General features: G+C 30.9%; 2 protein-coding genes across 2 annotated transcripts; both read left to right on the forward strand.

Moving 5' to 3' along the window:
* The first annotated feature begins 8,765 nt into the window (after positions 1-8,765).
* Positions 8,766-10,202, forward strand: LOC117920827 (annexin A3-like). Its single transcript, XM_034838475.1, has 4 exons — positions 8,766-9,156; positions 9,233-9,451; positions 9,589-9,678; positions 9,860-10,202. Exons 1-4 carry the CDS (start codon positions 8,878-8,880, stop codon positions 10,034-10,036), a joined length of 765 nt encoding a protein of 254 aa, XP_034694366.1. The 5' UTR covers positions 8,766-8,877; the 3' UTR covers positions 10,037-10,202.
* A 4,854-nt stretch (positions 10,203-15,056) lies between these two features.
* On the forward strand, positions 15,057-22,498 carry LOC117920896 (ubiquitin-conjugating enzyme E2 2-like). Its single transcript, XM_034838586.1, has 5 exons — positions 15,057-15,331; positions 15,457-15,482; positions 17,998-18,087; positions 18,261-18,349; positions 21,926-22,498. The coding sequence occupies exons 1-5, from the start codon at positions 15,207-15,209 to the stop codon at positions 22,052-22,054; spliced, it is 459 nt and encodes a 152-aa protein (XP_034694477.1). The 5' UTR covers positions 15,057-15,206; the 3' UTR covers positions 22,055-22,498.
* Positions 22,499-24,070: the final 1,572 nt, after the last annotated feature.

Consider the following 24,070-nt stretch of genomic DNA (forward strand, 5'->3'; position numbering starts at 1 on the left):
GAAAACAATAGTCATAAAAACCAAAATGGATATTAGATTTAGAGGTTATAACATATACCTATGATTTGGATGTTCCCATATCATTTCCAAGTAGATGAAGATATTGAAAAACATCATAAAACTCATCTACTCGGTGTTCTTCCACCCAATCTCTCCTCACATGAGTCTAGACACAAGAAAAGTGTGGGTTTTTTTCTTTTTTCTTGAGGATGGCTAAGGTCTTTCTCTAGTGGCTCTTTGGAAGACAAAAAATGGCAAAAGTCTAAACCTTAAACCACTAAGGGGGTTCATACAGGGCTCTCTATAGGTTTAAGTGACTTGAGCCAAAATTGAGCTTGGTTACCTAATCTAGCTCACCTAATTCCTAATAAATTAATTACTTCTATTGAGCTCTAATTAATTAATTAGTTTGATCTAGAAAGTCCATTCATAAGATCTAATGCAACTTTGCATTTTACTAAAATATCCTTATTCGCATTTATGAACTAGAAACCTAAATCCTTGAAATAAAATGTGTCTTCATGAATTAGGAGCTTGAGTGGGGATTGTGACTTATAGGAAAAAAAAAATTGACTCCCTTAGAATCCAATTTTAAAGTTGACTCAACACTCCACTAAAAAGAGTTAACTACACTCCAATATTTTATAAAATTACAACAAGGCAAAGTTCAAGTTTGTGACCATATTATTCATCACATACAAACTCTAGAACTAGTGTTTGTAATATAATATGGTACTGCTATTAAGCCATCAAAATCACTTTCTAATCCCTAAGTTACAAATCCTCATATCATGTGATCAACTGATATATTCTAACTCATAAAAAACATATGTCAAATTCCATTAAAAGAATTACTACAACCATAGATTCCATGATCAAATGTCCTTTGGATCATCTAAGAGGACACACTATCTTAATCCCATGAGATATCATGGTGTTTCTATTGAGAATACGTACTGCCACCAACCTCCATTAATAGCAACCTAATTTGTAGGGATATATGACCACATTAATTTTAGCACAAGTTCTATATCCTCTCAAGGTTGAGAGTTCCTTTAATATATTAGCTTTTTGAATCATGATAATCTAATAGCCTTATGTTGTGATTCACTATTGCACTCACCATGAGATACCTATCTTGACAATCAAGATAAGTCATTCTTTCATTTATGAGCTACTACACTTCAACCTCTACTAGATTGCCTAAGTTCATGAACTGACTGTGAACTACTTATCACCTTGCAAATGGCAAAGAATTCATGACTTGTATAACTCCTAATGCATCCAAGTCATATATAATAAATAGAAAAGGGGAAGTTCAAGTCTAACTTTGTTACATTGTGTCTTGCTTTTAAGGACTTTATCCTAACATTGTCTTAAGAATACTTGTTTTCACTTGCCTTAATCAATAGCGACCTAATTCATGAGTAATATATGACTACCTTATTGTCTCATTTTTAGGTTAAAACCACTAAATATCTTATAGTAACTTAATATCTTTTCAAGGAGTTGAGTTCATACAGTATAGTAACTTGATGAAGTTATAATTATTTGATAGTCAATGTTATGACTCAACATAGACTCTATTTAATGTGTAACCATATGCATTAATACACTCATTGTAAGAGTTTCATCACATTGACGAGTCAACTCTCTAATTATGCGGTAGTGCACTACAAACTCAAATAAATTGTCAAAATTTATGAATCAGTTATGAATAACTCATCTAATTATAAAAAATTAATGACTTGGATCTTCCATATAACTCCTAATGTATATTAATCATAAACAATGCAAATGATGTAAGGTTTAAATGCTCAGCACAAATAATTCATAAAAAGGATGGTAAATAAAAAACCAAAATCATATTATAAAATCCATTCATTACTACATCACATAATGCTTTTAATGACTATCCTAATAAATGATTATTTAATTTTTTACCAATATAAGACCCTTGGGGACTAGGAACATCCAAATCTTTTTTTTTTTTTTTTTTTTTGTAGATTTCCTTTTATATTTAATGAATTATTTATAATCATTCAACTCATGATATTTTTATTTATTTATTTACATCTATGGAATTTTAGAGAAACCATGTAGGTGGTTTCTGTATATTCTATTCAACGTTCTTGTGTGCAATTGATTCTCTCTCTTCATTATTAAAATCATTAAAATCTATAAGGGTTATGATTTGGAAGATTGTTCCATATATCAAAGACACGAAATCACAAATTTGTTGCTTTAATTGATAGATATTGTAATTGGTTGCTTATGCCATCGAATTGATTTTCAATTATGTTATCCAAATTTTTGTTGAAGTTGATTAATGATTCCCAAATTTTGTCCTTTATGTGGTATGTGCTTATCATTTCTCAAATTTCCTTTCAAAATTTTCATAAAATCGAATCAACATTATTTATATAAATTTCAATACTATCATCATTGGACTTCAATCTTATCTCCTCCTTCAATGTTTGAGGAATAATTATTTTTTCAAAATATAAGAGTTTGTTTGATAATTCTTTTTAAAAAAATTTTTGAAAAATAGTTTTTGAGAATAATTTTTAAAAACTGTTCTCTAATTTTTGTAGAATAAAAGTTTGATTGAAAACCTAAAATGTTTTTAACAAATTTTTAATATTTTTAAATATGTTTTAAAAATTAGTTTTATATTTAATGTTTTATTTTTAATTATTCTACATATTTGTATAATTATTTTTTAGAATAACTCTAGAAAAACAAGTGAAAATAACATAAAGCAACGAAAATATATATAATATGAAAGCACCTTATTTTTTGTTCTTAAAAAGAGAAAAAAAAAAAGTTATTAAACATGTTTTCTGTGTTTTTTATTCTAAAAATTAAAAAATCATTCTAAAAAATAATTCCCAAACAAACCCTAATCCATCTTGTCATTAACTCTTTAGGTTTTTATTTCAATTTTTTATAATCCACATACAACCCTACTAATTTTAGTAATATAAAATGAGAATTACAAAAATTTTGAATTCTTTCTCTAAAATATTAAAAATCATTGAAATTTGGATTATGAGAAATAATAAAAGATGTATGCAGGAGTTCAAATATGACTAAAACTCATTGCAAATAAAGGAATATTAAACCAAAAGTCTTCATTTGATTTGAAGGGGTTTCCAAAAGACCTGTCCTCATAGCAGCCATGGGCTCAGAGAGTCAAGCCCACGAGGATAGATGTCAGAGTCAAGGAATTTTGGTGACGGAGGATCACATGCCTATACTCAATACTTTTAAATATTAAAGGTTGTCAATTTTCACAGCTAAGATATGGCAATGAGGAACATAAACAACTTACTTATCCGGGGTCCAACAAGGACCCAACATCCCCATATCTTGCTGGCTACCTTCACATGCTAATTTGATAAAGGAGTTGTCTTATTTTTTAGGTATATATATTAAATAAATGAATAAATAAAATAATAAAAATATTAATTATTATAAAAAAAATTAAAAAATTCAAAATTTATACTTGAAGGTAGGAAAAATTGGATGATCATTATCTCGGGCATTCAAGGATACCCTTTTTTATTTTTTTATTTTTTTAAGAATTAAAGAAATTACCAAATTACCTCTCTGATACCTTGGTTAAAAAGAAACATTTTTTTAGATAATTAATGAAACTATTGATAACTCCGATAATAGGTAAAGTTAAAAAGCCCCATAAAGAGATTGAGGATGGAAATGAGACGGGTATTTTCGAATACTCGTCTTTTTGTGTCCCTAGAGACGAATTTGAAATTTAAATAAATGAGTTAATGGTGAGTAATAGGTTGATGAGGTAGTCTTGTCCCGTTTTGCCATTATATATAAAAGTTAAATTAATTTAAAATTTATTTTTTTATTTTTAATATAATAATAATAAGATACTTGATAATAAAATAAGTTATAAAAACTATAATATTTTAATTATTTATAAAATATATTTATTTTAATATAGTTAAAAAAATTTAAAAATAATTTTTTTTAAGAAAAAAGTTAGACAGATGGGGTGGGTATAGAAAATTCGCATAGTCGCTTGCCCTGTCCCGTTTAACTCTTTTAATGAGATGAAAATGAGAATTATTTTAAATAAACGGGACAAGGTTAAGTTAAGAGCGACTAATCCTGAATATACTTTATTGTCATCCCTAAAAGAAATGCTTTAAGAAACACTACAAGAAAAAAGATATATGGTGACATTTATAATAAGTTACTATAAACATAGGGTGTCATTATAATATAGCGTCACCTTATCCACTGACACCATAGAGGGTATCAATTGGTGACATATTTCGAAGCGACACCAAAGCAGATAAATGGTGACACATTCAGAAGTGACACCATATATTTTTAGTGATGCTTAATTTGATATAGAGTTGTATGAGATATATAAGGTGTTATATTAAATGCATCATCTTTGAGTTATGGTGTCACGTTAAATGTATCACCTTTAATTTATGGTGTCACATCATTGTAAATGATTATGGAAGATATGGTTGTTTTTTGTTGATTAGTTTGTAGATTTTTGTAATGCTTATTAATAAATAAGACCAACCTGTGTAAATTGTCCATAAATATAATAATCATATTATATTTAACTTATATTTTCATAATGCTTATAAATTAACTTGTAATACATTACATCATCCAATAATATTTGTATATCAAATGTTCACAAAATAATAGTACATCAAACACATCAAACCCACCAAAACTAAAAAAGAAAAGTGAATACACATTAAAACATGATTTAGAAATGTTAAGCTTCCCAACATTCATGTATACCTACATTTCATATGCATAAAACCGGCTAACTATAAAATGACAGAAGAGTTGCATCCAAAAACCCAAAATTCTCAATTCCAAATAAAGTAATGTTTATGTCCAATAATGTATGACATAAGAGTCATATCTAAAAACCTAAATTTTGTTGCCTCTTTCTTCTTTCTTTTTATTCTTCATACTGTCCTCCCAAGAGTGTATACCTGCATTTCATAGTTTAATGAGGTTTAGAGTTCTTATTGAAAATAAAAATGTGATGTTATAAACAATAAACAAATCTAAGTACTAATGTTTTCTTTTTCTTTTTCCTTTTTCTCGTTTTGATATAAAAATAGTTCGTAGAGAATAAGTAATGTTATACAATACCAATGGAAAATTCAATCATATAACAACTAAGGGACTTACCATGAATGATCACAATACATCAATATGATTCATGATTAGTTATAACACAAAAGTAATCCATTCTTCTCTAATTTCATCAAATTCTACTTGAGAATATGTTTTTTTGGTCATCAAACTGAAATCAAATGAGAATAACATTAATATCACAATAATTGGAAGTATGAAATTATATACAATTCATTAAATGAGTAAAACCTTTAAAGCAATAACTGTAAAATCAACAATTATTTCTTTAATGAATCTTATAACAAAGTAGTCACATTTGAACTCAAATAAAAACAATTCAAGAAAATAAAAAATAAATCAAAACTACAAAATCAAAATATAAATCTAAAATTTTAAAAAAATACTAATTTTCTACTTAAAATTTGCACTTTTTAATTTTTTTTTATAATTCATTTTGTTTTTAAAAATCATTTTTAACATCTAATATATATATATATATATTTCTTGGAAGGATTTTTTTAATTTCAATATTTTTTAAAGTTCATTTTGTGAAATAACAACGTCCATTAAATTTCATCTCAATTATATAAAATAAAATTTTAGTAACAAAATATAAAAATGTTTTCAACTACTAATATGATAAGATATGATATTATAGCAAGCATGAAAATTGTGCATATAAGACAAAAAAAATCTAATTTTTTTATTAAAAAATGTTAAGAGAAGAATTAGAATGAGAAAGAATCAAAGAACTTTTCATAAACATTATTGATTTTTTAATCATAACAATTATTAATATATTGGTTCATTTTTAAATACTTTCACAAGAATATATTTTAACTACAAGTTATTTTAATTTATCAAAAGATTTTTAGGAAATGAGCTATTATCCATTTATTATTATCTTATTTTTCAGAAAATATTTTCAGTCATTTCATACACGTTTTCAACTACTAAAATTATTGTTTTTATAAAATAAACAAAGAAGCATACACTTATCCTCCCCTCATTAAGTCAACTATTACAATCACCATAATATTTTATTCACCTACCAATATCTTATTCCATTTAGATAACTCTCTCAACAAAATCATTTTTACAATACTTTTTACTCTCCTATGATATTGAATATTTTATTCCATTTAGGTGACTCTCAACACAGAGGAATGTCTTCTTAGGTTAACTGAACAAAGACTTTTTTTTTTAGTTTACAATATGTATAAAAAACAATTATTTATTACAAGGAATGTGGTAGAAAGGTCATTTTATTTTTAAAGAATTTTTTAGAATTTCTTAAACATTTACAAAGAATAGAACCTAACAATTTTATTTCTAAAAAAATTGATCAATTCAAAAAAGAAAGAAGAATATTATTTTTTAAGGAAAGTTAATAAACTACTTTATTCTTGAATTATCTAAACAAAACTTACTAAAAAATATTTTATCCCAAATTTATTTTCAAAACTTTCTTATTGACAACTATCTCATATGTAAATTATTTTATTATATAGAGAAATTCTTATTTTATTTTTTTTAGAGAAAAATTCACTTGTTTATTAAATATCAAAGAAGTCTATTTTTATGTCTATTATATATATAAATCCTCTTATTTTCATACAAGAAAACTAGTGTATCTCTCATTCTCAATTAGAAAATTTTTTTAAAAATCATTCATTTTTCTTGTTTTCATTTGTTTTAGGGCTCATTAGCAATGAAACGAAAAATATGTTAGAATGTTAAACCTAATTTTTACTTCCCTGGAACTCGACAAAAAACACCATTTACAAAACCCACATCATAGATATACTAAATCAAGAGATATAAAACAATTGTACTAACAAATATTTTTGCATTAATAAAAAAAAATGAAGATGATAGATAAGGGATTTTGACTTACCCGATATTTTACGAAGCAAAGAATATCAATTTTAGGTGTGCCGACCATGGGTGTGAGAAGAAAGAGAAGAAAAAGATGGTTAGGGTTAAGCAATAAGATCTTTTATATTAGTTAATGTATATATGGAAACAATGGACTTTTCATAAATTGTTCCTACTCACTATTTTAAAAAAGGGCCCATTGAGTTATAAAATTTAAAATTTTTTATTTCATATGGTGTCACTTCCAAAAAATGACATCATAAATCTGAAATTAGCATCATCTAACTACCCTAATTGAAGATTTTTTACATGATGTGTCACTTTTATAAATTTTAAGCTCAATGGTGTCATTATTTTAAATGTGACACCATAAATAGTGACATCATAAATTATTTTTGTAGTAGTGAAATGAGAGTTTGCTTCGTTATAAAAGAAATATAATAATAATAATAATATGATTCTTCCAAAATATTAGGCCTCCTTTCTAATGAGATGAATTTGAAATTTAAATAAATGAGTTAATGGTGAGTGATAGGTTCGACACGAGTTGGGGTATTGTCTTGTCCCGCCATTATATATAAGATTAATTTTAAAAATTAAATTAAATTAATTTTTATTTTCTTAGTTTTAATATAATAATAATAATAAGATACTTTTTAATAAAATAAGCTATAAAAATTATAATATTTAATTATTTATAAAATATATTTATTTTAATGTAGTTAAAAAAATTTTAAATATTTTGTTTTAAGAAAAAAGTTAAACAGTCCCATTTAACTTTTTTAACGGGATGAGAATAGGAATTATTGTAAATAAATGAGATAAGGTTAAGATAAGGGCGATTAATCCCAAATATTTTCTATTGCCATCCCTAAAAGAAATACTTTAAGAAATGAGTGTTTGCTTCATTATAAAACAAAGGAAAAAGAAAAAGAAAAACAACAACAACAACGACGACGACAATAATAATAATAACAACAACAACAACGGTGATGATTCTTCTAAAATATTAGGCCTCCTTTCTATAATCCTATGTACTTGCATTTAGAATTTTAATCCCTTAAATACGACAAAATAAAAGTGTCCAAAAGAAGATACATTGGATCCACCCTTTAAAGTATGAAATGCAAATTAAAGTTGGTTGATATAACGTGGCAGGTTTCATTGGTCCCATCCAAGAAGCCTCATGTATGCTACATACATTATTCTATATATAACATAAGGCATTTCTTTATTATTGTAGAGATGATTAGAGGTAATCAAATTGACCCTCCTCTTATTCCTATGTTGCAAGTACATAGTCATAAACATGTTTGATCAAATTTCATAATGATTAGTATGACCTACTACTCGAATCATGGCACAAGCCTATGCATATATGCATCAATGAAAGAAAATTTCATAATGGTAGCATTGAAAAGAAAGGGCTAATGGGATTAGAAAATTGGTGATAGAAAAGTAGGCAAAGGAGTAGCTGCTGCATTCACACTCAGTGTCTACTAGGAAACCCATAAAGTCCTCACTACAAAACAAACTTGCCTCGTACACTTCTACAATAATACACCTTCTTCCACATCAGTCTCCTCCTCAATTTGGTCAAGTCGCCTCCCTTTTTCACTTTATTTTGTTACATTGAATTGGTATTGCACCTCCACGCTCTTCAATGTTGGATCCAAAATGCACCCATATAAAGTAAAATCCCTGCCTTTGCCCTCAAGTCATGGCGGCCTATATATATATGCCACTGCATTAGCCGATCGGACTGTGCCATAGGGACATTCAAGTCAGTTGGTTCAACCTCTAGGCGGTCGAGCCAGGCTTGAACTCGGGTATATTCAAGTGGCTTTCATGGAATTGGTAGGGGAAGTTCCAATAAATCGGTTCCAAAACGGCTACATGATCAGCCAAACAAACGAGCCAGGGGGGCTTGATCCACACCCGAGCGACGCGGTCGTGGTTAGGGAAGCGCTCGAGCAGGGAGACACAAATTACAAGGTACTGGTGGAGATCTTTGTTTGGCGTAAATCGAGTCAAATTCTACTCATGAAACAGGATTATGGGGCCAGATTTAGAAGGCAGATGGACCAAGATATTATCAATATCGAGCCTCCTCACCCCTACCAAAAGGTAAATAAGCTTATTGGGGATTGTGTGTAGGTAGGAATTAAAGAAGGGTATTTGTTGAATGATGTTGGCGTTGCAGATACTAGTAGCATTGATGGCATCCCACAAGGCACACCATGCGGATGTTAGCCAACATATAGCCAAGTGTGATGCCAGGAGGCTGTATGAAGCAGGAGTTGGAAGATCAGGAGGCATTGAAGAAGCTGCTGTGCTGGAGATACTCAGCAAAAGGAGCATACCACAGCTAAAGCTTACATTTTCTTGCTATAAACATATATATGGACATGATTACACCAAGGTAACGTATTTGCTCCGAACCCGTCTATCATTTTCCCAAACCTGTCCTATTGAGGACATGACCTGGTGGATACTCGAAAAAACCCGAAATCTTTTCTTGGATTGAAACCAAAGCTAACTACAAGTATGTGTGTGCAGTTACTCAAGAAAGAAAACTCAGGGGAATTTGAAGATGCATTCAAAAGCGTCGTAAAGTGCATGTGCAGTCCAGCTAAATACTATGCAAAGGTCACCAACAACTACCCATACTACTATTATATTCTCTTATCTTTTAACATTTATTTATTTTTTGACAAAGAAAAATAAAAGGAAATGACTGTATTTTCCATTTAGAGAAAGGGGTTTTACTGTTTTGAGACTTAGCACTTAACAGAAGATTTGAAGTTTTTCTCCACATGAATGGTTTCAGACGTTGCACTCCAGCATAAAGGGGTCGGCCACTGATAAGGGCGCCTTGGCATGGATGATGGCGAGCAGGGCTGGAGTAGATGTGGATGAAATTGTGAGGGTGTTCAGGAAGAAATATGGGATGGAGCTGAGAGAGGCCATATGTGAGAGCATTCCATCTGTGGATCTCAGAGACTGACTTGTTGCCTTGGCCTCAAAAACTACTATTAGTTCCACAGTTGAGTAGGGGAGAGTCATTTCAACTGGCTGTTGTTCTTCTTCCTACTAATGAAAGTAGTTCGTAGTTTATTAAAATTTAATATAGATGTTAATACATTAGTTTGGGTTGATAATTTTGTTTCAAAGTTCATTCTTTTGAAATTACTTCATCACTATTGTGACTTGTTGGCTTTAAGAGCAAGCTTGAAGATTAGCCAAAGTGAACCAAATTTAGATAAATATGTACTTTTTGGATTTGATTAAGTAATGACAAAACTAATAATTGAATTTACTATAAAAAGAAGTTTAAAATTTTTAAGAAAGTCTAAAACATTCTTATTAGATCGGTTTTCATTATGCAATTTTATTAGACTTCATATTTTATTCCATTCTAAATAGGGTTTTTGTGTTTATAAAAAGATTTTTTTTTTTGTTTTTTCATAAGGAAAGCAAGGGGGCACATCATGAGAAAAAAATTATTCTACCATTGCTTTGACATTGATTCTAAAATTTTAAAATTAAGAGTATGTTTGGTCATATAATTTAAAAACAAAAATAGGAAATTGCTTTTAAAAATTTTTAATACTATTCGGTTATTGTTATCCATAAACAATTTTTAAAAACAATTGAAATTGAGAACAAATTTTAAATTTATAATCAAAGATCAAATTTATATACGTCCAATAAAGTAAAATAAAAAGAACCTTTATCAAGTTCCTTTAGGCCGTAGTTATTTTTATAGAATAAGAGTACAATTTTCTTTTATCTTCAAGTTTCATAAAATTTTCAAGTGTTCCTCCCTTCTTGTACCCCTTCAACTTGGTTTAAAGTCGATTTAAAGAAAAGAATATGTTATAGTCCAATAGATAAGGGTTTATTTATAATTAAAAGACTTGTAAAATAATCATTTAATATTCTTTCATAGCAGCACAACATAACTCTTATATATATAAATACACACCCTCTAGGGCTTTCATGTACCTTACCGACTAGCATTAATCATAAAATCCTATACGACCTTGTACTTTTACCAAAACAATTTTTTGTACATAAAATGATTAATTCCCCATAAAACCTCAAAATAAATAATTATAAGTTTTTGTGTAACCTTACACTTTTACCAAAATACCCTTATACACACGAATGATTAAATTTCAAATTTCCTCAAATCTTTGTATTAACAAGGACTATGAACTTGAGTAGGGATTATTGAGACCTATAGGAAACTATTGATTCACTCAAAATCTAATTTTAAAGTTGACTAAATATTCTACTAAAAAGAGTCAACTGCACTCTAGCATCTTATGTCATTATATTAAGATAAAAATTAATTAAATCCAATTTAATCAATTCCCTCGATTTGTGATTGACTATCCATTACATACAGAGTCCCCATGAACCGATATCCATAATCTAATGACATAAATGTTATCAGCCTTTCAATATTACATATACAATTCTTAAGTCTCAAATCCTCCTATTATGTGATTAAATGACATACTCAAGCTAAAAAATAGTATATGTTAAATTCAACTAAAGGAATCAACATGACACCACAGATTTCATAATCATAATTCTTTAGAATTACCCTAGGGAACAAACTATTTTAAACCTATGAGATATTATGGCGTTTATATTGAAAATACTTATTGTTGCATGTCTTAATCAATAGTAAGCCATTCTATAGAGAATATATGACCATCTTTGGGTCTCATTCTTAGGTTAAAGCCATTGAAGACCCTAGCATTAACTTAATGTTCTTTTAGGTGTAGAGCTCATGCAACATAGTAGCTTGGTGAATCATGACCACCTGTTAGCCAATGTTATGATTCATCATAAGTTTTGTCTATGTAACCATAAAGTGTAATGCACTTACCATAAGAAAGTCATCTTCATGACCAAGATAGATCATCCCTTAAATTAGGAGGTAGCGCACTACAACATTAGATGAATTGTCTAAGTTCATGGATCAATTGTGAGCAAACTCATAAATATTGCAAGTAATCTATGATTTAGATCTTTTGTCTAATTCCTAATATACCCAAGTTATGTACAATGCAAGTGATGCGAGCCAAAATACTCAAATAAATCTTAATGCAATTAATGAATAGAAAAGTGGAGATCGACTTTGTTATATCATGTGTTGCTTTTAAGGGCTCTATCCAAACATCTTTAAGTTATCTTATCCTCACGCATGTTCAACCTCTTTTAAATTGAATCTAAAGATGATAAACAACTTTGATAGTAGCCAAGTAAAATTAAAAAGATTGATTGAGTTTTCAATCATACAAATTAAGCAAGCAATTGAATAAGTTGTCAACTTAAGAGCTACTGTTGTAACATAGAAATTTCACTATTGCTAGCTACCTAAAAAAAACATATACTTTGATTATATACCTAATCAAACAAGTAGTCAAGTCATTAATCTTCATAAAAATACTAAGCAAACCAATATTAAGCTTTTTAATAACTTCATATCTTTACATCAATGGTGGTAATGATGCCTTTGGTGATATGAATATAACTTATGTGAAAGCTAAATGAACTATTAACACACACACACACACACACACATATATATATATATATATATATATATATAATTGTCCTAAATTTATGGATATCCTTTATGTTATAAGGCTAAAAGTAAATTGAATAGTATTAAATTTTTTACAATCAATTAGGTGTTAGTTTTCCCAAGAATGAAGTGTGGTTTTAAATGGGGAAAGAAAGCATATCATAATAGGTTTTTAGGATTATGGATAATTGCTAGGCAATCAATCCTAGCCCTACTTAGTCCTTAGTGTGCAATAATGCTAAATTAGATGATGTTGAGTTGTGGCATAGGAGAAAAAGACACATCAACTATAGGGATCTCATCAAGGTTATTAATAATAAATTAGTTATAGGACCCCCTAAACTTAATGAGCTTGATAACCCAATTTTTGGTGAATGCTTTAAATGAAAACACTTAAAGGGTAAAATAAGATGAAATCTCCACCTTTAGACTACTAGATTTTAGATGAATCTCATTGGTCCTATGAAGATAGAGAGCAGTGTTGGAAAAAAAAAATGTCTTAGTGTTGGTTGTTAACTTTTTTGTTAGCCCAAAACTAAATCTAAGTTTTGATGATAATAAAATAAAGCTTCAATCTAATATTTATCTTTGAGTTTGATAGGTAAAAATATTTTTTTAAAACAATTAAGAAAAAACTACATAGAGCTTAAGAGGAAAGCAAGAACTATCTTTAAGTAATTTCATCATAAGATTTTGGGTGTATTGAATTTGGATTGTATGCATATTTTTATTAAACCACTTGGCACTCTAAATCTTATCCAATTGAATTTTAAACTTTGTCTTAAATCTTTTCAAAATGGGATAAAGAATCTTTCTAAATGAAACCCACCTTTGATAAATGTATTTTATGCTTAGTAAGTTCTAAAAAATTGACTTAAGTATAAAGGTATGAAGTGCATTTAGTTTAGGACCCTCAAAAGCATATAATTTTTGCCATATATGCTTAGGCAATCTACCAAGTGATCGACTCAAGCATTCAACCAATTGCACTATTCACAACAACCCCAAAACACCCACTTTGGCCAATGTTTAGGAGACTCACATCTGGGTAACCTACCGATCGATAGAGGATGATTTAAGCTAAAGGTGATGATATAATTTATATTTCTTAGACAACATATTTAAGCACTAATCATTTCCTAGTCCCTTTAAGCCAAAAGCTTGGTAAGGTGGCCCAGTAGCTTGCCATGACCTTTACTTGGTGGATTATAGGGCAATTATTCCTTCCAAACATGGACAATGGCCTTTTTTAATGGGAGGACGGTGACGCTGATCATGTGCCACTATCCCAATAAATGATGACCTTAATGCCAAGAGGGTCATTAACTAGTCTTACCCAATAGAAAAAGAGGTTTAATATGAATAAAGGTGAGTCATAGACACAAGCATATTTAGATTTTGTTGTACTTTCTTCTTTCATCTAACTTCATCATCAAAGAGAATTTTTGCCCCCGCATTGATTACCCTTTTCTTAAGAACATAGCCAAGATTGCACAACTGATCTAGAGACGTGCTTGGGGAGGTATTATCAATTCTAAGAACTTCAAATATATATTATGATAAAAGCACCTTTAATCTTATAAATATTCATATACTTTGTGCCTTTTGATAGAATACTTCAATAAATTGCTCCATTCATGAAAATCTGATTCTTTCACTAACTTATCATGTGCCACTATCCCAATAAATGATGACCTTAATGCCAAGAGGGTCATTAACTAGTCTTACCCAATAGAAAAAGAGGTTTAATATGAATAAAGGTGAGTCATAGACACAAGCATATTTAGATTTTGTTGTACTTTCTTCTTTCATCTAACTTCATCATCAAAGAGAATTTTTGCCCCCGCATTGATTACCCTTTTCTTAAGAACATAGCCAAGATTGCACAACTGATCTAGAGACGTGCTTGGGGAGGTATTATCAATTCTAAGAACTTCAAATATATATTATGATAAAAGCACCTTTAATCTTATAAATATTCATATACTTTGTGCCTTTTGATAGAATACTTCAATAAATTGCTCCATTCATGAAAATTTGATTCTTTCACTAACTTAAAAAATGGTTTCATTTTTTGGGTTTGTCACTTTGATTTGTTTAATCAACTTATTTAGTGATTTACCAAAACCAATTTTTTTTCTATACAAAGAATTTTTTGTGTTGGGTTTTTCTTTGACAGAAAAACTACTGTATTCTGCCACACCAAAAATTGCCACCTGAGGCCACATGGTCAAGACAGATGTTCATTGACATATAAATTTTAATTTTGATCCAAATTTAGTTATACACAGAAGAATTCATACCTAAATTTAGGTATGATATGAAACTTGCTAAGAATTTTGGCATAATTGGAGGCATGGAATAACTTCACCACCCTTTGTTATTTATTATTTATTTCAATTTTATTTTTATATTGACACAGGAGGTGGATGAGCTTGACCTGTTGAAGCACACAGGAAATCTCAAAACCCTCTGTGTCTCCAAACATCATCGTTTGGGTCTCTCCTCAGATCTCCCTCTCCGGACTCTCTCTGTATATGCTTATCTCTGCAGTTTGAGGGTAGTTACAATCATGTCAACCCCAGCCAGGAAGAGGTTGATGAGGGATTTCAAGAGGCTCCAGCAAGATCCACCTGCTGGCATCAGTGGGGCTCCTCAGGACAACAACATCATGCTATGGAATGCTGTCATTTTTGGGTATTTCTTTCTTTCTCTCTTTCTTTCTTTTTTTAATTGGTTTTTTGCCTTTCCATTTTGTTTATCAACTTGTTTTGATAATTCTAATTCTGGGTTTTTGGTGTTTTTTCTTGTTTGATTTGTAGACCTGATGATACTCCTTGGGATGGAGGTGGGTACTTTCGATTATTACTGTTTCTGCAAGTCATTTTTCATGGTTATTATATCAATTGATTGTTGATGGTTCATAATTTTGATTTCCCCCCTTTTCAAGTTACAATTGTTGAACAGTTGATGGATTATATGTGGTTTCTGAGATTTTTTGGTAGTTATGCTATTGGGCTTTGGTTGATAGTGGTTGTCATTACATTTTTGGCTCTGTGGTGGTTTGGTTGATTATGGTTCAGAAAATGATTGTATTTTTGTTTTCTCATGTTTAGGGAGGCATTAGGTGTCTCTGTTAGAAGTTGTGATTGTTCTTTGTGTGGTTGGAATTTGAAAATATCATTTCGTTTAGTAAAACATACCTTTTGCAGCATTTCAAACTTCTAAATGTCTATATTTTTTGTTTTCCTACATTTTTCCTCAGAGACCTGCCTGAACATTAGTCACTTTTTTCTTTACATTTTATATCACATGATTGCTTTTGTTTAGAACGAACTGAATTAGTTTTATGGGCTTGCCTGACTTGATTTTGCTAGTTGATTATTGTATCATATTTTGGGATTGGTTTTACCTTCATTAACATTTCAATGATGATGCTTTAAATCTTCCAATGTGTAAGTTGGAACTTTGAACTCTTGCCAGTTGAGCAATGAGCTTCTAAATCATCATGCAAACAAGTTGAATGTGCAATGAGTTGGACTATGGCTTATTTGTAAGAATGATTATATGAAGTTCCTTGCTTCAATTCTCTCCTTTCTTGTGGTGGAAGCTCTAGGGCTTTGGAAAAAAATGATGTAATTTAGTTTTGTTAAAGGCCTACTATTTGGTGAGGTGGAAAAAGATTTGTTTCCCATTACAAGGAGAAGGGTTTGGAAAGTCATGCTATCATCTTGGCAAAATACTTCTTGTTTAATGGTTTTGGAGGTGTAGCACTCTTGTGGATAGGTTGTGATGTGATATGGCACATCACCCTTGCCAAATGCAGAAATCTGGATGAACGGAACTCTAATGTCATGAAGTTTTGTGATAGGGGAATTTTAAAGGTCATTATGTTGGTCATGCCTGGAATATTGGTTTATTCATAGGGGAATAGATCTTGGATTGGCGGTAGTTTGGGAATTTCCTCTGAAGGATCTTTTCCTTTCTTTTTTTCTTCTTCAACTGATTGGCATCCCTTGTTTTCTCATTGTTGCTCACTTCTTATGGGCCTCGACCAATCTTGGAGTAGCTTGAATTCTTAGGTTAAAACCTTGTCAATTTTTGCATTTGCTTCAAATTAGGACATTAGCTGAAATGCAGGATATGACTAGTGTGTTATCAGTAAAGAGAGGTGCAGCATAGGAGTGGTGTCTTTTCAGTAAAGCTTATCCTTTTCTTGTTGCCTATATTTTCAAGACTTCTATTTGATGATGAATAGTTGTTTTGAAATGCAATGTCTTTCTTTGGATAGGGCATTAGCTAAGGTGCACAATAGGAGATGGTATCTTCTTCCAGGAAAGTGAGAGGGCTTCTCATCTTCTACAAAGTTTTCTTTTTTTTTTGCATGGCTTTATTACATGAGTTTTTTCAATTGATGAGATAAACTTTGAAATACTGGTTGTCATTAATGGATCTAGCTCATTGAGGGGAATTCTGGTTTCTCTCAATTCTTCTTCTTTATCAAAATACTTTGAAGGCATATTTTCAGCTGTTATTCATGTCCTACTTTATATGCATCTGTTAAACTTCAAGATCAAAAGTTAATTTAATTATGGTAATTGGTAATTATGAAGCCCTACGAGTTGTTACACAAAGTGTCTTACAAGTTATTGTGCCTGACTGCTTAAAAACTACCTTAAATATAAAGGTCTGAGAAAAATGTAAAATATAGAAATGGTAGATTGAAAAGGGGACTGATATGCGGAACTTATAAAATAGCCTTTTAAGGGTACTGCCATAGAATGTACGTGTATTTGTGTTTGTGTATCATGCTAGCTGAAGTTACACTGCCTAGAAATTGAAGATGAGATCACATTAATTTGGAGGGAGAGAGCTACATGCATTCTCTATGTTTTAGTAACTGGTGACAACTTTTGTAAAGTTAGAACCCGTTTATAACTTCCAAAAACTTAAGGGGTTTGTCACTATGTGAAAGTCTCCTAAGCAGGATAGGATACAATACTGATTTGGAAATTGACAACCATGTTCTCAGGTACATTTCCTCAGCAACCAAACATAGCCTTCAAATGAATTTAGAGTTTGTTTCACTAAGAAATACAAGTTGTGGTGTCAAAGTTTGAAGTTTATGGACGAACTTGATGGAAATAAATAACAAGCGCTTGACTAAATATTGTTGGTTATAATCGAATAGATGAACCACAAGGAAGCAAATACCTTGATCAGATTTTAGTCTCACGTTATGATGCTGATATGCTATTCTTTTGGTTGTGTGGTTGGTACGTTTCATTTTGCAACCTCCCTGTTCAGAACTATTTCCTCATTTTGTTTAGCATCTAATCAATTACCTTCTTGATTTTTCTCAGGTACGTTTAAATTAACTCTGCAGTTCATGGAAGATTATCCAAATAAGCCTCCAACAGTCCGGTTTGTCTCACGGATGTTTCATCCAAACAGTATGTCACAATCCTATTCTTGAATTGCATTGCTGGTTATGCAATATAGATCATAAACTGCTTACGCCAATGTTTCTTTTTGGCATCTATCTATTACTCTCTAGGACTATACTAACAATGTTGTTTCCACATTAGCATCTAATCTCTGACTGCATTTGTATGGGTTTGATCAGTTTATGCAGATGGAAGTATTTGCTTGGATATTTTACAGAATCAGTGGAGTCCTATATATGATGTGGCAGCTATACTCACTTCTATCCAGGTGAACCTTTCCACAAACAATTAATTTTTTATGGAATAAATGTTTTGTCCTGATAAATAATTTACTGACACCTTGATGTTATGTTTTGCTTAATCGAAATATCTCATATGGATGACTTTTATTTATTAAGGTACTGTTTGTTCAAAAATGAACACAATTCATTACCTCGTCTTAGTTTATTTTATTTTTATTTTTAATGTTGTTTAATATTTAGTTTTTTTAAAAAGTTTTTTGCAATGCAATAGTCAAAAGAATTTTCTGTAAAACTGTAAATCAACATGCATGGTATCAGTTGGCAAAGTGGATTTGCTACTAAATTGAAATATAGAACATAGTCATATGCTTTTTCTAACTCTCTTTCTCATGTGGATGTAAAGATTTCATATTTTCTTGGCTTGCTTAGTGTTGTATGAACTTTGTGAGGTCTCTTTCTTCAATAAGTATGCCTGCAAGTTGAACCCTGACTTCATATAAGGGCTACTAGTCAAGAACACTTCAACATCTCTCAAGAGCTATTCCAGCCGAATCTACATCTAATGACTTCACCCATGAGTGGCAGTGACCAGGAAACAACAACACTTTAACAGAAAGCTGGTTTTAAATATCTAAGCTTTCATTACACTACTACCATATGAGATTTGGGTGGATAAGTGAACTAGCTGCTTACACAAATAGTGTAAGTTATATCTTTGAAAGTATGAGACAAGGAAATTAGCCTGGGAGGTTGTATCTTGTACCTCTCCCCTTCAATTTTACGATCTTCTTCTCCCTGCCCTACTATTTTACATTTTGCTATATCAGTTGGTCTATAGCATAAGTTTCCAATCTCCTTTAAGAGACTGAGGACATAAGTTCTTTGAGAAAGAGAAACTTGCTTGGATCTGATTAGACTGAATGACCTGGAAATACTTCAAAAGATGCCAAATTGTTCATCTCAAATTCTCTTTCCAACAAGGATTTTTTACCTCTATATCTTGTCTGTACCATCAGGTGCAATCACAGGATCATCCACATATACAATGAGATAGGTATCTCACCTTGTAATGAGTTCTTTGAAAAATGAGGTATGATCTTTGTGACTCCATATGCAGCCAATATTCTGCATAACTTGACTGAATGTCTCAAACCAGGCTTTGGGAATTGCTTTGATCCATGCCATATGTACTTCATTTTGCGCATCTTTCCATCTGCTTCACCACAAACGCTTTCATCTCCTAGGGAGAGTTAGATCTGAAGGGATACTCATGCAGACTTCTTTCTTTAAGTCTCTATGGAGGAAGACATGGATTATTTTCACTACTAGTACATTCATCTTTGCCATTGGGCCAAACGTCTATAATAAGTTTGTAAAGCCTTTTTCTGTGACTGTAGCTAAGAGGGCTTCACCATGGTTTTAAGCAATGGCCACTATAAGGTTTAATGGCCATTACATAATGGTATCAGGAGGTATCTATACCATTAAGGATCACATTTATGAAAATTATCAGTTGTAATGGTTGTTATGGATCGCTATGGTAGTGAAATGGCCATTATGGAACAGCTATGATGTTCCCTAGCTGTCTAGGATGGATCACTATAACAGGCCATAATGGTTCCTGGCACCAAGTTGACTGTCTAGGATGGATTTTGAAGTTCTTTTTCTATTTCTTTGTTACTTATCAACCTTCAAAAACTCTTGAATGCCATATCTGACTCTGAATTACTAATTTACTGTTGGTATATAAAAAAATAAAAATAAAAAAAAAGAATAGAAAGACCATATGAAATATCAAACCCTCTGAATGTTCCATTGTTCAAATTTTCTTTTATTTTTAGGTGTTTGAGATTAGGTAACTCATGTTTGACCTAAATTCTGACTTCTTTGGAAGGAGTCTTTTGTTTGGTATGAAAGTTTGCTTATCTCAGACTGACAGACATCTTGACCCTTCAATTAAGGTATAACCTATTTGAATTTGTGTTTGGCACCTACCTCTCCTATGTTTATGCCCATTTTTGTAGCACAAAATCCTCAACCATCTACTACCATAACTGGATGTGGCAGATCTTAAAAAGTGCTAGCATGGTGAGGAAGCCTAACAGAAGGGCTATCCCACACTTGGCTTGGTCCATAGATTCTTGATCATCTTTGCACTGATGGTCTTCCCTCATGCTAGTGAGAGAATCAATTAATACCACTAGTTTAGCTGATTTGAGTTTGTAATAGTTAGAATGGAACAAATTTCGGTATGTCGACAAATATTTTAGTATATTAGTTACACTTGATTGTTTTGTCTTGAATAGTTGTTGGTTTAATTTGGTTCAGATTTACATGGAAAACCTGAATGTCTGGAAGGAATCTTTAACGTGTTTGTCCTTTATAACATTTCTTCACTATTGTTTATATGCATTTTATTTATTTCTATTAGTTTTAACTGCATGTTAATTAATATTATTGTCTGGTTTATTTAATGATTTTATATCCTGCTATATTAACGATTTCTTAATTTCACTTGTGTTTATAGTTATTAAAAGGGAAAAGTCAATAATCTAATGTCTTTTTCCTACAAGCAACCATTTAAAAGCTAATATCAGGCTAAAGGCCCATAGCAAATCAGGTCTATATGGTGAATAAAATTCTCCAGAAAAGATTAAAAACATTGATATAGTGGCAATGCTTGAATTGCACATGTGCATCAGTGAGATTTTAGGGATTTTTTTTTTTTTTGGTCTGAACAAAGAGATAACAACCTTGATATATGTCCTGTTACATGGCAATGCTTGAATTGCACATGACTTGTTGAAAACTGGAGCACTGTTGAGGACAATGTTTGAAATTGATTCAAAGATTTGGTTTGAAAGAGAGATCTATAAAAGTATCAACTTGAATATTTAAGGATGAAAACTCTCTAGCCTACAAAGGCCTCATGACTACTGCCATGTAGTATGTTTGTCCGTGAGGTTCCAAGTTCCATCAAGTGGGAGCTGGAGCTAAGAGGTTGGCAATCATCGTGAGGGAGTGTTTGTCAAAGTAAAGAGATGGGGGTAAAAACAGAAAGGAGACGTGAAAACACACACACGAGTTAATGTTGTAGAAGAGAATGGGAGACTGATTTCCAAAGATGACTTCTTATACTACTACTCAACACCCGAAGAGGTGAACAAATTGTTAAAATATAACAAACAATTAGGGTACCACAATATGGCTTTCCGAGAGAAAAACTCAAGCTCCAAGAATTGGAGCTCTCATAGCATGTTAGGTTACCATTTGCGTATAAAGCTTTAGTTTTTAATGAATGAATTGACAATCTATATCAAGTTAACATCATTGCTAATTATTTAGTATTAACACCTGCATCCTATCTATCTCATGCATCTTATATCATTCGAAATGATTATTATGAAACAAAGTTGCAGTGATTGCAAGTAAAAAGTACAGCCATCATAGAAAATGAAATGAACTCTGTGAGCCACCTTCTTTCTTGAAAATCCATAGGCTTGACATCTAGTGAGCAGCAGCTTTAATTTCAGTTACAATATTTTGTCAGTTACCTGTGAGGGCATATTCTAATGGGCATAGTACTTAAATGTTTTATCCAGTCCCTGCTCTGTGATCCTAACCCAAACTCGCCTGCAAACTCTGAAGCCGCACGCATGTTCAGTGAGAATAAGCGGGAATACAACAGAAGAGTGCGTGAAATAGTGGAGCAGAGCTGGACAGCCGACTGAAGAAGCTCAGCCAAAGCATCAACTTTCTCTGTTGTGCCAGGGAGGAAGGCATTAGAAGTGATGGTGGGTGGTGGTTGGTGGCAACTGTTCTTCAATCTTTAGAGTGGATGATCATGTACTGAATATAAAAATGGTTTGGATGAGTGGTCTTAGAAGAGGATTTGTTTGATTTATGGGGCTTAGACAGCTGTGCTCTGCTTAAAACTGTTGATGATTTGCGAGTATATTTGGACTGTTTGTAGGAATGTGTACAGGAAGTGTTATTGTGGATGATACTTGTTTGTGATGTTCTAGACTCAGTATTTGGTTGTAAGATCCCCCTTCTCTCAGAGAGGAATCGGGGTAGAGCTTTTCTTAGTGTAATGTTTTCCTTAGACTCACTCATAAACTCTATAATTCCCTTTTTTTTGCCTTTTCATATGTCATTCGGTCTCATTACTTGTCCATCTCTTTCTCTTTCATTTCTTTTTCTATTGTGTTTTTTTTTTTCTTAATCATTGTCGGGTTTTTCATTCATAGGATGAATATATATAGAATTAATTGGTTAGAAGGGATGAAATAATCCTCATATTTATAAACTTAATCCTTCTCGTATTATATATATATATATATATGGTTTGATGAGGGTACTAAAGCTCAAAATATTGAAAAGTATTAAAACATTGCATGTTGGATTTACGAAAATATTGAAAAAAATAGAAAATTTTAGATAAAGTTTTTTGTTTTTGTTTTTTTCTTTTTTGTGAAACAAGAAATTAATCAAAATTTATAAATATATTACAAAGTCTCATAAAATAATTTTTAAAAAATAATAATACATGTATTAAGATTGTTTTAATTTTAAAATGTTTAAAAATTTATGTAAGAGTATAGAATATTCAATAAAAAATTATTATAATAGTTTTGACATTTTTAATAATAACTTAAAAGAAATTTAGGAATAAAATATTTGAAATTAATTTATTTACTAAAAATAATTTTTTATTACTTCCAGAGACAAAAGCAAGTTTCAAGTGCTCTCCCTCCCTTTATAGTTTCAGGGGCTCCTTGACCCAAGAAATCGGGGTTTTTGATCAAGATATTGGTAACTTGGGTCATCAATATGGTTTGCACCAATAACAAAAATATGAACAAAATTAGAGGGTATTTAGTAAATCAATTTAATGATTTAATTTAATTTAAGTTATTAAGTAAATTAAGTATGTTTAGTAAAATAATTTAATATCACAACTTAAAATCAAATATAATTTTAAATATTAAGTAATTAGTATTCAAAATTGGTGTTTTTCTATATATAAAAATAAGGTTTTATTATTTTTTTTGCTTAAATATATGTTAAGCCCAAATTGAGGACTAATGTCTACATCTATTAAGAATGCACCAAAAAGTGGAATTTTAATACAAGAGAGTGGATTTCGACACCATTTCGATGCAATGGAATAGAGTCAATTTAGATACAGTGAGTTTGTAGTATTATTGGAATGAATTTGGATATTGATTGATACACAAATTTGACACTAGAGTACCATTTCGATATAAAAATTGCATTTTGATACCATTATGAAGGTATTGAAATCACCCATTGTAGTTACTTAGCAATCTAGTGAGTTTATGAGATTATTGAAATGGATTTTGATACCGAGCCTTTCTTAAAGGATAAATACCAAGAGGTTATGGATTATCCAAGTGTCCATGATGTTTTCCTAATGTTGTAAGGCAAAGGACAAGCATTGGTTGATTTCTTGGCAGCTCATCTAGCCTTTGATGACACTTATTTGTCAAATGATCTACCCGATGAAGAACTTTTATATGCTAAAGTTCAATTCCCATGGGGATTAATGGTTCATCCGGGAGTGGCATTTCAACAAGAGATAAATTTCAATACCATTCTGATATAGTGGAAATTTCACTATAGAAGCATTCCAAGGATACAAAAAGTTTAGAGGATTATTGATATGAGTTTTGATACATTGCGATACAATTCCAATAAAAAGAGCAGAATTTCAATACAATTCC

Source organism: Vitis riparia, chromosome 8, assembly GCF_004353265.1.
Source record: "Vitis riparia cultivar Riparia Gloire de Montpellier isolate 1030 chromosome 8, EGFV_Vit.rip_1.0, whole genome shotgun sequence".
Classification (NCBI taxonomy): domain Eukaryota; kingdom Viridiplantae; phylum Streptophyta; class Magnoliopsida; order Vitales; family Vitaceae; genus Vitis; species Vitis riparia.

Excerpts from the sequence above, each read along its gene's own strand:
- LOC117920827 (XM_034838475.1), top strand. The coding sequence starts at position 8,878 with ATGGAATTGGTAGGGGAAGTTCCAATAAATCGGTTCCAAAACGGCTAC. Across the intron at positions 9,157-9,232 it reads CTCCTCACCCCTACCAAAAG|ATACTAGTAGCATTGATGGC; the intron begins GTAAATAAGCTT and ends TTGGCGTTGCAG. Across the intron at positions 9,452-9,588 it reads ATGGACATGATTACACCAAG|TTACTCAAGAAAGAAAACTC; the intron begins GTAACGTATTTG and ends ATGTGTGTGCAG.
- LOC117920896 (XM_034838586.1), top strand. The coding sequence starts at position 15,207 with ATGTCAACCCCAGCCAGGAAGAGGTTGATGAGGGATTTCAAGAGGCTC. Across the intron at positions 15,332-15,456 it reads TGGAATGCTGTCATTTTTGG|ACCTGATGATACTCCTTGGG; the intron begins GTATTTCTTTCT and ends TTTGATTTGTAG. Across the intron at positions 15,483-17,997 it reads TGATACTCCTTGGGATGGAG|GTACGTTTAAATTAACTCTG; the intron begins GTGGGTACTTTC and ends GATTTTTCTCAG.